This window comes from Euprymna scolopes, chromosome 28 (genome assembly GCF_053919585.1).
Source record: "Euprymna scolopes isolate OS-2025 chromosome 28, ASM5391958v1, whole genome shotgun sequence".
Lineage (NCBI taxonomy): Eukaryota > Metazoa > Mollusca > Cephalopoda > Sepiida > Sepiolidae > Euprymna > Euprymna scolopes.
The window spans coordinates 98,334,343-98,350,285 of NC_136509.1; the positions used below are offsets into that span (position 1 = coordinate 98,334,343).

The following is a 15,943-nucleotide window of genomic DNA, read 5'->3' on the forward strand; positions in this document are numbered from 1 at the left end:
AAAAAAAAAAAAAGTGGCTAATAGCTTCCTGGTTTCACTCTTCATAAAATTTTTATTTTAGTTAAAAAGAACTTGATCCATTTATGTGACTTAGAATACAACATCTTCATTGACAGGTACATAAATTAAAATAAAATTTAAAAAAAAAAAAAAAAATGAAAATAGAAAAATTAAGTGGAATTCTAAATAAGAACCACAAAAACTTCATATAAGCCTGCATAAATTTTTTTTTTTTTTTTTTCCGAAAAAGCAAACAAATTCACCGAAATTTGCAGACAAATTGAAAATTTTATTAAAATTTGGAAATTGTCCCAATCATCTTTTAAAGGACCGAGCTTAAAAAGCAATTTGCTAACCCCCAAGATCTGCATAAAACCTTCGAAAGGTTTTAAAAAGAAAAGGAGGCATTCTTAATTTTAACATTCTCCATACGAAATATCCTGAAAACACTTTGCAATCATCAGGACCGATCAGAAACTGAAAATTAGTGTTTATATGTAATTAAGTCTACAGTGCAACCTAAATAAATTAATAATCATGTACATACCTGGCACTAAACAAAACTTGTATTCCCAAAATTACATAAATTGATCAGCTATAAGGTTTTTTTGTTTTTTTAAACAACTAAGCAATTAATATGAAATCGTTAGCATTACAGGGCTGATTTTGCAAGTCTTAATTACTGTGGAGTTATCTACCCTTGTTTTTTTCAATATGGCGACACAAGTCTTTTTTGATTACTCAAAATTTGATTTTCTTTGTTAATCTTAGATCAATTTACACGATTTTGGGAATGACATTGTTCTATGACAGATACAAAGATTGTGTTTTCATTTAGGCTGCTTTGAACATGCATCGTAATCTATAGTTTGCTAGTTTATTGCATCATCAAGAAAAAAAAAAATTTATATTAATAGAATTTAATAAAGTGATCAGGTAGATGCGATCAACTTGCCAAGGTAAACACTACATGCAAAAGGACATCTCATTAATTAACTAACCATTCATATTTAATTCCATTCTCGTTATAATTCCGTTTTTTTTTGTTTTTTTTTTAATCATCTTAATAGAAATGTAACATTCTAGGTGAATTGTTTCGGTCAGATTACTTTTGAAGATCAGGATTCTTGGTTTTCTTCACTTTCCCCAGATAATGTCAAATCATGGATCCCGCTCGTCTTAATTAAAAGAAAGATGCGGAGTCTGTGTAGTAGCAAGATTTTAGATGAAACTACACAAGATACATTAAATGTTATATCATTCTATTTGTAAAAGAATGTGTGAAATATTTATCTAGAAATTTAAATATAAAGTTAATAAAATTGCTATATATATATATATTATATATATATATATATATATATATATAATCTTTTAAAGTTGTGTCTAATAAGCTGGCAATACCGCGTAATCCTGCTAGCATCAAATATTTATCTGTTCAGAAATATAGCTGGTATTCAGTTTTAAAACAAAACTGAAGCCAGGAATGTTATTTCAATGTTTACGACAGCATTTTTTTTTTTTTTTTTTTCCTCTCAATCAGAAAAAAAAAAAAAATTGAGTCAAAGTTTTTTTCAATATCCTCAGTTGTGTAGGTCTAATCAGACAGCCAGGTCACATGACCTCAAACAATTTGTTACTGTTTTGCTTACAATAAATGGGGGAATATTTTTCTTAGCTGAAATTAGGGAAGGGGAGGGAATCAGTATAAACTGAATTAAAAATTTTCTAAAGATTAGAGAAATATATTTTTTGCCTTTTTAAAGGATTGTTTCATTCTTAATATAGAAACTAGAAATTTTTTTTGCATTAGATGACATAACTACGAATTGGTTTGATTTTTAGGATAAATATTTTACTTTGCTTGCAATAGTTTCATAATTGAAAAGATGAGTATTATTTAATACTTCTATTTTTATTTTAAAATCTCCCGACAGTTGCATGCCGTGTAGTAGACCCAACAAACAATAAATAATGAAAAATGCTGATCTCCAACATGTGCCTTTTCTTGTAAAAAAAAAATACTTCACCCTTTAACTTTTCAATAAACTTACAGTGCCATGACTATAAAATTGATGCTTGCAAGATCGCCATACGAAATTGAGCTTTAAGGGTCCCCGTAAACTTGACTGATCCGAGACTCATTGCACAACCTTTTCTCATGTTGCATTTTTTCTGTGGTCACTCAGATTTAGGGGCAAGCATGATTAAGGAAGAGCACATTTTATGACATGCTGAGAAAGTTATGGCAGGATATTAGATTTTTTCCTTTTATAAATTTACTTTTAATTAAAAAAAAAAAAAAAAAAAAAGTACTTGTACTAATTGTTATCAGCACTTCAGCACTTAGTAAATAATGGCCACCAATCTTAACATTTGCAAATATAATTCTTCAATTACATTCATCTTATGTAGTCAAAGACATCCCATTTCACCATGTTTATAAAAAGGTTTTATCATAATTCGAAGGGAGTACATTTTTTGACTCCTTGTATTATTAGAAGTTTTAAACTTCATAATTTTTATATTTTAATTGAAAGTGATGATAGATTTACTTACAACCTTATGTACACATGTTCAATATTAAAGATATCACCAAACATGAAACCTGGTATCTTTGGAGGTGAAGGCAATTTAAAATAACTTAAAAAATTGATCCATCTGAGAATACTAAAGCTTTTGGCCAAATAAATAGGTACTTTCCTTTTTTGTGTGCGTGTATATACGCAACAGATATAGCTTATTGCTGCATAGTATCATCACCTTAATTCAAGACGATTCAGCCGTCATCAAAACGACTCGATGAACTAAGAAAGCGAAGCTCAAGACCTGCATGCTCCATTGCATATATACATACATATACTCTCAAGAATTATATATACATAAATACAAACAAGTGGTGTCAGATTTATCATTTAAATTCACTCGTCCTCAATGAATAAGCCGCATCCTGTATTGAGAGGCTAGGTCGGAGATGACAGTATTATTTGCTGATAATACATGAAAAATAAAATAAATAGAAATGAATGATTTCCTCCAAAAATAGACATTTGAATTAAAATTGACATTCGATTGTCCTTACAAGAAAGGAGAGAATGAGAAGTTTTACATGCATCCAAATGAAAAGGAGAGGGATTAAAAATGGTTACAAGTCAGACAAGAGGAAAGTTCTTACATATTCAAATAGAGTCTTTGTGGGTTTTTGTTTTTCTCTTCTCAGAATTTGAATTTTATAACTTGATGTATCATTTTACCAATTCCTTTTCCGGACTAAATACACATCTTTTTTATGAGATGGTGGGGGAGAGTCAGCCCCCCCCCCTCCCGTCCCATTTTTTCTCCTTTCTTTACAATGTCTTTGTGAAAGTTTTTTTTTTCAATTTTTTTTTTAATGTAAAACAAGTGCCAAGCATTAATGTGCAACTATCGCTAATGCACCAAGCCCAACAGCTGCAAACACGAGCCCTTTCCACAGTTTGTCTTCAACCTGTCCTTGTTCAGGGAAAAAGTCTGCAAAACCCTCCTGGAAAAAAAAAAATATATATATATATATTTTATTGAAAATTTAAATAGAAATTTTTAAGACAAATAGACATGTTTGATGATTAATGGTGAGTATCATTAATTTGAGAAAAATTAGAACATTTTTTCATTTGAAACTGACAAGAGTGAAAAAAAAATTCATTTTAATATAAAAGCTATTTGTGAATAATTTTTTCATATATTGTGGATAAAGACTGGGTGGGTTTTTTTTTTTTGTAAAACCAAGAAGTCAATTTACTTCCGGGTTACTTCATTTTATAGTTGTGATTCAGGTATTTTTACATTAAAACTACCTCCTCCCTCAAACATGGCCAAGCAAAGAAACTGAAAGAGTTTTGTTTTCTCCCTCTCCCCACGTATTCACAGGTTAAGACAGTTAAGTAATATTTGCAATTTTTTTAATGTATTTTATCAGTCTAGAATTTTTTGAAATTGCATTTTCACAGAAAAAAAAAAAAAAAAAAAAAAAAAAAAAAATGTAAATACACCACAATGCAAAGGAAATGGTTTTAATTTTTTTTGTTTTTTTTTTTACTAGCAAGATGACATCTACCGGAATTAAATAAGGAGCCTTATGTCCCAAGACCATAAGGTTACATTTTATTTGTTATACTAGCAAGATGGCCTGACACTGCCCATAATTGAATTATCAAATGTTTCAGTCCCTTATTTTTTTTTTTTTTATTGCTATCAAAATCGGTGAAATAACCCATTTTTCAATCAAATCAATTGATTGCCTGCTCTAATTGGGGGACCCATTTCAATGCACAAAGCTTCACATGCCAAGCTCACAATACAAGCAATAAAGTAAAACATTTGACAAAGACCAAAGTCTCATGGAAGACGTGAAAAGGAACTGGAATCTTAAAGATCCCTCATTCCAGTTTCCAAAGTTAACTGATAACTATACCCGATGAACCAAGTGCAAGAGATACAAAAAAAATTGCACTTAGAATGTTAAAAATATCTTCCAGTTGGAATGTATGAGATAGCAGGATGTCGTGCCCCCATTTAGAACAAAATGACATTAAAAATGCGTTTCTGATCAATAGGAAATACTTATGTTTCCTGCCTAATGTAGTTTCAGAATATAGTGGGGGGGGGGGCTATCTAAACATTTTAATAAAAAAAATTGCAAGATTTCTTTAAAGTTGAAGTTTTTTCGAATTTATTTTGAAAATCAGAAAAAAAAAAAAAAAAGCCGATAGCCATGAATGTGTGAATGTAGGATGGACATGAAATTCTTAAAGATAAACTAAATGACCAAAAAATGGGCTGAAATGACTTAAATAAAAAGTAAACGACTTAGAATGACTTTAATGAACTTAAGGATGAATTGAATGACCTTAAGGACTTGAATGCTTAAAAAAAAAGCACTGGAATCCTTCAAAAACTTGAAGGATCTGGAGAATGACTTGAATGGCTTTGAGACTGACTGGTTGCAAAGTGGATGATCATTTGAAATTAAATTAATACAGAAAAGTGATCCCACTTTATATCACACTAAGTACAGCATGTAGTAACAGATACTACACTGATCTTGGCCAAAAGGCCAAGAAAAGCTTAAAAAGCTAAGAACAGCATCTATTAACAAACCTTTGATCTTAAACAAAAAGGCCAAGCACAAAAGTGTTACCGATTGACGCAACTAAAAATACTGAGTCGATTTTGGTATCTTGCCTTTGTTCCTGTGACATTACGAAACATGTTTGGAGCATTTTAGACCAAAAAACTTTCTTAGATGCAGCCTTTGCCACCTCTTCCAATCTGAAAATTTGCATATTGCTTTTCAAAACAAAAGCTTATGGTTTTCATTAGTTTATAAAATATATATATATATATATATATATATATATATATATTTCCCATATTGTGGATTAGAGGAAGAGTCTTTCCAGTAAAAAAAATTTACTTCTGGAGATTTGTATTATGCCCCCCCCCAACTAGTTTAAAACTAATGTAAATAAAAAATGTAGTTTTCAATGATTATCGAAGCTAAACATGGTTGTAATGAAACAGACATTTTTATTTTACCACTAATTTTGTTTTGAAGTAAACACTTTAAAATAAGTTATGTAAATTCTGCATACTGGGATACATTTATCTTGGCCCTGGTAACATTTTTTGTACATCTATTTTTTTTTTCAGCTGTTTTGTTGGCTTTTGCAAAAAAAGCAAAAAAAAATAACAAAAAAATAAAAAATTTGCTTTTATTCAATAAATACAGACAATAGAGATTCAAACAAAAGTTTGTTTCATTGGATTTGTTTACTTGGTGCAGGAATTTTACACCACAATCCATAAACCTAAAAGACATGAATTATAAATAATTCAATTTTACGATTCAAACTGCAGCAGGAATCCAAACAAAAGATGCGCGAGAAAAGGTTTCTTTCAGAGCACAAATCCGTTTCCTTGGCATAAAGCTTGAATTTAAGAAACTTCTAATCGTCAATTTAAAGGCTTCAAAATTACTTAACCTTCAATTTAAGTTAAAAAAATTTTTAAAGCAAATTTTGCAGTTACATTTTCACCCCAAACAAGGCTCAGTGTCACTTTGATATAGGAAGCTACTATCAGGGACAGAGGTTGCAGGGATATTATGTAGGGAGTTGAGCAGCAAAAGGTGTTCACATTACATCTGAACTTCTGCATGTCAGTACAGTTGGGGAAGCAGGAACCCGGTAGGGAATTCTAAAGTTTAGCAGTTTTAAGGAAGAAACTATTAGAGTAGAAGGCTTTCTTACATCTAGGGATTTGTAGGGGTGGGACTTTGTTGGGTTTGTCAGGGTATTTACATCGAGTGGGCACAATGACTTGTTAGGAGCATCCACCATTAAAATACTTTTAAAACAGCCAGAGGGATGCAACATTTCGATGGGACAGAGGTTGAAATTGATGACATATCAGAATTTCTAATTGCAATAAAGTTACAAATTCATTAGTTTTAAGAAACTAGGTTATCTAATTTTACCAAGCCAATACCGTTTGCCATAGGGGTGGGGGTCTATCTGTAAACGCAGATTGTATTATTAATAAATGTTAGATTCTGCCATTGCAAAGACACAAAATGAAATTAAGGAATCTGGAAAAGGTAGGAAGAGGAGATACGCCGTATCTCAGATACGGTTAAAATAAAATTTTAGTTTTTACATTCTCCGTCAGCTGATATTCAGGCTTCACGATGAATTTCCTGGAAAAGGAACTTCTGATTAATGTTTAGTTTTAAAATATGCTTGGCAGTTTTCAGAATACTGAAGAAAACATTAATCAGAAGTGACTTTTCCAGGGAATTCGTTGTGAAGCAGAAGTATCAGCTGACGAATAATATAAACAAAGACGGATCGAACTTGACTAACTAGAAATTGATTTAGATCGTTGCATTTTATTTTTGTAATTAGTGTTTAATTCACCCCAACGACATTGTTTTTGTTCGTTTTCCGCTTCAGGAACCCGGGTTTCATTTTATGATAGTCTTTCAGACGTAATTAGTTTTTCTTTTATATTATAGGGCTAGTAGCAAATCTGTATAAGCAAAGAAAATTTTGCAAAGCGCGGCGGATCAGGAACTGACAGGACATCCGAAAATAGAAAATCAGAAAACAACGTCCGCAATTTTAACAAGAATTTTGTTTTACAATCCACAGAAATAAAAAGAGGTAAAAAAAATGTTAAAAGACGAGTTACTCTTCTACCTATCTAGAAAAGGTTGTTTTTTTTTTTTTTTTTTAGTGATTTTACTCACTCTCAAACATTTATTCTAATCGAAAATAGTGTCTAGCGTTACGCGAGAACAGGAAAAAAAATGGCCGTGACTTGACTCCTAAAGTCAAAATTTTGAAAATGACTATATAGAATTATACAAGATACCGTTAGAACCCCACCATGTGACATTGGGTTGGTTTCTAACAATATAAGTAATTTTCAAAATAAATTTTATATATATATATATATATATATATATATATATATATATATATATAGCCTTTGATAACATTTGTCTATTTGAATTTTTTATATTTTCGAATCTCTGAAAACTTGCGTTTGTTCGATAAACACGAATTTTCTTTAAAAGAACCACATTTTCCATATTAGGAAAAGGATTTTTGTAGGGAAAAAAGGCGAAAATCTGTTGGCTATTTTCGCAAAACGTCACTCAATGGAGGCGCACTTGCGAGAGAAACAAAGGAACATTGACCGAATAAAAATTAAGGAGTGCCGACTAAAGAAACTTAACCCTCCCCCCTTAGTCGAGGTTTTGGTTACTATCTTGTACGCCCACACCCTATATCCTAACTATTTAGGCATTTCTAAAACTAGGGTGGGCCGACCGGTGACCTCACCCCCAATTGACCTCAGCTAGAACAATCCCAGGGATTGAAACTGGAAATATTTTAGAGAATCATTTCCAAAATAAGATTTTCGAAAGTTTTAATTCCAAACCTCAAGTGCTTACTCACTGGCATTTAAATACCAATTTAAAAACATTACTCAGCACAATTGTTACAGAGAATTTTCAATAGGTCAAGGCATTAGTCTAAACTACTGAATGTCAGAGTTGGGGGTAATCGGCGTTGCCCGATGAAATCGATTTTAGGTTATCAGGTTATTTCCCCTCCCATGGGGGTAAAGTTAGGTACAATGTCGGTTATTAAGACGCCCCCCCCCCAAAAAAAAAAAGGCACAAATATTCAAATTGTCCCAGAGGTCGACGTCAAGGGAAGAGAACAGAACAGTAACCACACTATTCGAAAATAAAATATTCCCTAAGAAAAAGAAAATATGGTACAAGGTCATAAAAAGTGAGATTTGGTCATCCTGTACTGTTCTACCTACCTGGAAGAGTAGGTTTTGTGTTTTAACTTATTTTACAAGTATGAAAGAACGAGTAGTATCGAGTTTAAAAATAATATAGATATATCAAAATAACCGTCAATTAAAATTAAATTTTTATTTTTGATAATTAGAATAAAATTTTAGTCTTCAGGATTGTATTAGTATCTGTTCTCAAAATAGTGGGCGAGGACAATACTTGTACGAGTGGGTCAAAATGCGTCTAGTAGAGTACGATGTTAGTTTGACTTTCGTTTGTTTTCTATAATAAAAACATAACCCATTTAATGATATAATTTAAACGTGTTCGAAACTTGTATAATTGTTTTTTTTTTTAAATACAAAGTGCCAGCGAAACAATAACCGACAAACAGCTGTTGTTGGCATAGTGCAAATAAGACTAGTTTTAAATCGTTTCATGGAAAAAATTATTCATCTCTAGAGGTTAGCACAAATTCGGGTAAGGATTTGAACAGCTATCACATAAGTACACTGACCTACAATGAACAGCCCAGTTGACATTCTCCGGTAAGGGCGCCCCAGGCGATTAACCACCCCGTTCTAAGAGGTAAAGCCTTGAGAGTGGACCCTTAGGACTAGTGTTTGTGGAGAGTAAAAAGATGAAAGGTTTAATATAGGCACCATTATAAATTCGAATTTTTAGAAATATAAATTATATTCATCAAGCCAATATTGCCTCCGAAATGCAACCATACAAACTGGGGCACTTGTTAAGAGTTGACAGATCGTTTTTATTACATGTTTTAAGCAAAAGCAATATTACGTCATGTCGAAAATAGTAATATATCCAAAAATTACGAAAATTCGAGTAAAATGTTATTTATAGTCAAGTGATTTTTACGGAAAACTGGGTAAATTGCATTTTTTAGAGATTATAAAGTGAACGGTGAAAAATTCACACACAGGGAACTGAACGCCGTTCAGTCTGAACGCAAAATTTAAGTTACACCGTAAGGTCTAGCGATAGAGACTATCAAAAAAACAATAGCAGTTCTGACTTTCCGTAATATTTGGATATATTACTATTTTCGCCATGTCAATTAAGTACGTCGTATTGTTTTTGCTTAAAATGACGTATTTAAAATAATCGATATGTCAACTGTTGTAACAAGGACAAAAACTGGTTTCTAAAGAAAAGAAATCGATTTCTGGTTCTTGCATTTCATTTTGTAAGGTGGGTTTTATCAGTAAAAAAAAACTCACCAATCGCTCAAAAAAAAAAAAAAAAAAAAAAAAAAAAAACTACCAGTATCGGTTTGTTTTTTGTTTTTTTTAATTATTTTAGGGTGAAAATAGATACTCCCAGATGACAGTCTAGTGTCGGCCATGTTTTTTTTGTTTTTTTTTTTTGCTTGTTCTAACTTAAGACTTGATACTATTGTTTCAAACTAAATAAACGTTTTAAAATAAGTTAGAAAAAGCTTAACATCCAAGTAGCTAGAAAAGTAGTTTATCTTGCCTTTGGTAAGATTTGTGATAAAAGTGTTGTTTACCACTTTTTCATTTTGTTGTAAAACATGCCCGAAGGTCATTAAGTGTGTGTCTAATGACAAAACACTTCACCGGCATTGCAGACAGATACAGAATGTCACGAAGGAGATTAAAAAAATTTAGTTCATAACTGCACCCAGTACTTATTCAAACTTATATAGATTAATATTTTATGTGCTTCTTGTTCACCATTTTGGCGAGTGCAATGCAACTCGTAACTGAATTTTACAGTTCGACAGGGGGGCGTCAATATGTATAGAAAACTTTTTTTTAATGCTACAGTTTGCTACACTTTGTAAAATTAAGTTTACCATTTTGTTTTTTTAAGCCATTATCGAAACTTCAAACATGCAGTCAAAGAGTCACATTATGTTTTGTGTTCTCACAACACGAGTTTTTCAAAACTAATAAACGTTTTAAAATAAGTAAAAAAAAAAAAATTAAAAAACGTATTCACCTAGGAAGAGCAACTTATTGCCTTTTATAACATTTTACCACTTTTTCAGGCGTTTATTGTAAACCAATTTTCCAATACATCGGAAAACACTTTCGAGCTGAATAAACATGTTACATTAAATAAAAACACTAAAATATTATCCAGTTAGGTAAGAAAATTAACTTGTCTTTGATAACATTTATGACATTTTTCGAATCTATGTATTTTTCCAAAATTTCAACAGTTTAATAAGCCAGTTAAACTCCGACTATCCGATAGTTTAAATACTTCAGTATTTAGTTTAAAATAATCGACATGTCAACTAACTACTGCAACATGAAAATGGCCAACCTTTACGAAAAAACCGAGATGCATTATGGTAAATTTAATAGTGCGGATCTGAATAATTTTGTTCACAACCCTTTTTATTAAAATAAAGTTTTTTTTCAGCGGATTATGGAATCCATAAACTAAACCAGATTAAAATATTTAAATATTTGTAGGGAGTGCTCAATTTCTAATGCAGTGTTAACCGATGACCCTTTTTAGAAAAAAAAAAAAATAATTTTTAGGCTAATTTTCGTGAATTTAGCACCGAGATTTTAAGATTCGTGAAATTTAGTCTAAACATCGAGTGGTTCTAAAAAGGGTGATCGATTTAATTAGAACAGTGCATTAGAAATTGAGCATTTACAAATATTGACTTTCATGCTTTTTTAGACCAGTGTCCATTTGAAAAAGGGGCAAGATTCTTCAGGTCCGTCTGTTTTTAAATACGAATAGTTAATTTTAAAAATGCGAGCAGGTGATAAAATGGTCTCATTGATTTTCGATTTCAAGTCGATGTTTCTGGTTCAGCTGACTTCCCCATCACGCCTCAGTGGGTCGTAGCACGAGTAGAATAAACCGGTTTTACTTTTAGTTTTTATCTAGTTTTTCTTTGTTAAAAAAAAAAAAAAAAGAAAAAAAAAGGCATTTAAAAACGAATAATAACGAACGCTATGTTATCAAAGACAACATAAGTTACTCTTGTCCAAGTTTGTGGTTTAACTTATTTTAAAGCGTTTATTTACTTTGCTAAATAAAGTAGCAAAGAGTGCTAAGTTATAACGATGAAAAAAATGGTAGACTTATCTGGGGAATCTCGATAATCGCTCAAAAATCGAAAATTGTTCAATTCTAGATTTGAGCGATTATCGAGACTTCCAGATATGTCTTATGTCAGCCGTTTTGTTCTAGCTTAATCACTCGACACTGTGTGCAGAGTAAATAAACGATTGAAAAAAAAAAAAAAAAAAAAAAAAAAAAAGTTAAATGACAAAACTTAATATATCCGGGTATGTAGAAGAGTAACCTTTCTTGCCTTTAATAACATTTTACCATTTTTTCGTTTTTATATACTAAAAAGTGCCCGCGCGACAAAAAAAATCTCGGTTTTTAAAATGGATGGTTTGTAAAAAAACATTTAAACAAGTGTGTAGTAGTATTTGTTAGTCTTATCCTTGATTTGAAGCCATAGACAATTTTAGATATCTAAATTTAGAGGATTCTTGGGGAGGGGGTAGTTTGATTTTCCTCTCAAACGATCTTGAACTGCCCTCGTGGGGAGACAAAGGGAGAGTTTTAGGTGGCCCCCCTCTTAACTATCATAATTTTTAATTTATTGAAAGCAAATAGAGTAAAATAAAATTCACTTAAGAGGCATTACTTTACAAAACTTTACATGGAAACATGTCGGACATTTTGCTTTTGTCGCGTTACTTCAATAATCCATTGATAGAATTTGAAAGCATTTAAACTGCTGAATAGAAAGTAAAACAAACCCGAACGTCATTTAACTTTTTTAATTAGCAAATACTCATGTATTAAAAGATTAAGTTTTAACATTTAGTTTTATTTAAATTTGAATCCGATGAAGCAAACGTTCAAAATAGGAAAAATTATGAGAAATCCAGTAAATGTTCGCGTGGTATTGGGGTTTCTAACAGTATTGTTTAATTTTCGATTTTTGAGTGATTATCGAAATTAAAGGTGACCTTCTGTCTACCATTTTTCTTGTTCTTACGCGAAAAACTCAACACTAGATTTTTCGAACCGAATAAACGGTTTAAAAGTCCACACACTAAAAACTTATCCAGCTAGGAAGAATAACTTATCTTGCCTAAACATTTGATCATTTTTTTCGGTTTGTCTATAAGAAAAAAAGGTGCTTATGCAATTTTGTTACAGAGTTATTTTTATTTTCATAGTATTTAAGTTTCACGCTATCTTAAATTTTTAGGTAAAAAATATTCCCCTCTATATTAAGAATGGCTTTCTAAATTAACATTATTTCAGCACGATAACAAAAATGCATAAGTACCAAGTCATTTTTTAAAAGCATTGAAGGTTTTTAATTGGAACAAAAGCGAAAATTTCCCAGGCATATCCGATGAGTAAAACTCGTATAGAATCGTATAAAAATAAAGATTCAGTAGTCGTCGTCATGGTAGTCGACGGCATCATGTGATACGAGAAAGGTCGATATATTTTTTTATTATTATTATAAAGTTTAGCTTTAATAAGATCTTTTATTCCAGCTTCAGGTATTTTTATAAGAAAAATGAAGTCTAAAATAAAGTTCTGACATAGAAACAGCCATTTATAAATCGCTAAAATGGTTTTATTATAAGTAATGAGAATAAAGTCACATGATGTAGTTTCATTCACTCCATTTTTGTCTAATCATCTTGTCAGCTTCCATTCATAAAATGGCGTACCCCAGCGACAAGTGCGTTAAGAAGGAGACACGATTTTAGATGGAGCCATATTTTAAATTAATATAAAAATATTGATAAAACGAAAAGGATTTTAATTTTAATATAAACCAAAACGTTCGATACATCACAAAAAAAAAAAAAAAAAAAAAAAAAAAAAAAAAAAAAAAAAATGTTGAACGTGGATGGCGTAGAACTTTATTTCCGCTTCTTGTAATTTTACGATTAAAAATTAAAAACAAAGGGGACTTGTGCAGTTTACGGGCCGTAGTCTTTAAATATGCTCACGTTACATTCAATTTTTACGCTATCTGGTTTATTAAACTTGAGTGAAAGGACAAGAGTTAAAGCTCCCCCCCCCTGTATGCTAAGAATAGTTTTCTAAATTATTTCAGCACGGTCCGTAAACTGCACGAGTACCACAAAAAAATGTTTGGGTTTAATTTTTCAACTGCAGTTCCTTTTAACTATTTTATGTTGCCACTATTAAAGTTTACCGCATTTCGATTCAACGCAAGTCCACCATAGCAATTAATTCGGTAATATTAGCGAATGCACTTATGAAGTGAATACTAAAATATAGAGCTCTATTTAACATCGAGTACTATGTAACCATAGCAAGATGCATAGCTTTGTTTACACGATACGAACATTGATATGTGTTGAGGTTTGGTTGTTGACGAGACTAGCATGTTTGAAACTTGATCCGTTCCTTGGGAATAGGACAACGAAACACCGAAGTCTCATTTCTGCAGTATAAACAGAAAAAGTAAAGCCGTCAATAAACATTAGAAATGTTACAAAAGGCAAGATAAGTTATTATTCTACCTTCCTCGACAAAGCTTTGCTTTAACTTATTTTAAAGCGTTTATTTTGAAACACTAGTTTGTTTTTAGTAAATGAGGGGTCATTCAGAGTTAAAATCTATTTAGCATTACGCTATTAATACTAAAAGTACGCTTGAAATGTATACATATGTTGAAATTGTTAACTTTCGATCGTACACATTTTTAAGCGTGAAAATATTGTGCGTATTAATGATTTTCAACGCTTGTGCAGCTTGCAGCTATGTCATCGCGCTATATTTTTTTTTAATAGTATTTAAGTAAAATTCAAGTTTCACGATATCTTATTGAATTGTTAGGTGAAAATACAGAATAGTTACAAAACCTGCTCATCTCATGTTAAGAATGGCTTTCAAATTAACGTTATTTCAGCACGATAACATAAGTGCATAAGCACCAAAATACAAATAATGGCCGATGGAAAATGGTTTTAAATATTTCAAAATTTTTCTTACCCATCCACCGTTATCTATAATCCATTTTCCTAATTTTTTGCCGACATATCTCCCGGTGTAAATGGCGATTTTCTTGGCGGCTTCGGGTTTCTCGGCCTTCATGAACGAGTCGGCCAACCGAGCGGCGAACGTGTAAACGGCGACGATGCGACCCCAGTTGATCTGTCCGTCCTCGAAAATCTCGTCGGCGACCCCAGCAAACGTAACAAAAAGGGTAGAATCGTCCACCTGGAGGCGGGTGATCATGCTCTGGAAAAGGATGTCGTGTCGGTCGGAAAGTTCCCTCACCGTCCGTCGCATCGTCTTGCAGAATCGGTTTTTCGGTCGCTTCTCGCTTTCCCGGTTGAAATGGAGGACGACATCATCAGCGACAACCTCGGCATCTCGACACACCCGGTCGAGGGGGCTCGTGTGGCAACCGACTAATTCGTCCTCGGGGTCGGCACTGTAGGCGATATCGTTCAGACCTTGGTAACCGGGGAGAAGTCCGAGCTTTTTGTTAATTTCTGCAAAGTTTGCGTGTGGCATTAAAATGGGTTTGTGTCCGGTTTGAAATCGGAAGTGGGTTAAGTTCGGTTTGAAATCTGAAGTCGTCATTTTTAAGTTTAAAGGAAAAAAAAACACGACTGTTTTACAGTAATAAAAGACTTGTTTAAGGGAAGTTTCGTTCGATCGAGAAAATTTAAAATCAGTTAGAAACACGAATACGTCAAAGAAATAATTTGTAAATCAGTTGATTTTTTGTTCTTTATGTCTTCTACGTTTCTCGTGAACTGATGAAGAAAGCGAGCCGTGAATGAATTTTATACCGAAAATCAACCAATCAGCGACGAGCGACACCTTACCCCCCCCCCCACCACCACCTTCCTTCCTTCTTCCTTCTCCTACGCTTGTTTCAGTTTCGCACCAGCACCTTGAAGGAAGTTCTATTTTTTATCGTTCTTTTTTTAAACTAAATTCAATTTTCCCAAGTAATTAATTTAAAATCCATACTTAAATAAACAGATGCTTCGCATTTCATTTTTTTTTTAGATCAGTTTGTTTGTTTTACGGCATATCAACACTTAATTGAAAAAAAGCTCACTCCCACCAAAAAACAAATGACAAAAAAAAACTTAATTTACAACACTGAGCAAATAAACCATAACTTATGTTCGAAAGTTGCGGTAAATTTGTAGATTAACACCCTCAGTTACACCTTCCCAATTCTCCAAAATAAAAAATCACCTTTGTGTACTACTTGTTTAAATTGGCGATCATTTAAACGAACGCATTTCAGGTGAAAACATTATTACGTTCTTACGTGTCGTTGCGATATTAGTGTAAGTACCAAAAATTACGGAAAAATGATTTTAAAAAATATGCGTGCGCATGTGCGTACAACAATGACCACCACTTATAACATAAGGCATTAATTGCTTAATATCCGGAAAACTATTTGTTTGCGGTAAATTTAAATGCGATATACGTTTTTTGCATACCCGAAAACCGTTTAAAGTCGATATTTTAAAGGTTATTGTTAAGGCGCACAATATCCGAAAATGTATCTGTATTTAAATACAG

At 32.1% G+C, this 15,943-nt stretch overlaps 1 protein-coding gene and 1 pseudogene across 1 annotated transcript; both read right to left on the bottom strand.

Annotated features, from left to right (window-relative positions):
* Positions 1-2,902: 2,902 nt before the first annotated feature.
* On the bottom strand, positions 2,903-15,514 carry LOC145249749 (anti-apoptotic protein NR13-like). Its single transcript, XM_080111664.1, has 2 exons — positions 14,381-15,514; positions 2,903-3,523 (listed from the first exon to the last, which is right to left on the bottom strand). The coding sequence occupies exons 1-2, from the start codon at positions 14,975-14,977 to the stop codon at positions 3,413-3,415; spliced, it is 708 nt and encodes a 235-aa protein (XP_079967790.1). The 5' UTR covers positions 14,978-15,514; the 3' UTR covers positions 2,903-3,412.
* On the bottom strand, positions 4,895-5,107 carry LOC145249910 (U2 spliceosomal RNA; annotated as a pseudogene).
* Positions 15,515-15,943: the final 429 nt, after the last annotated feature.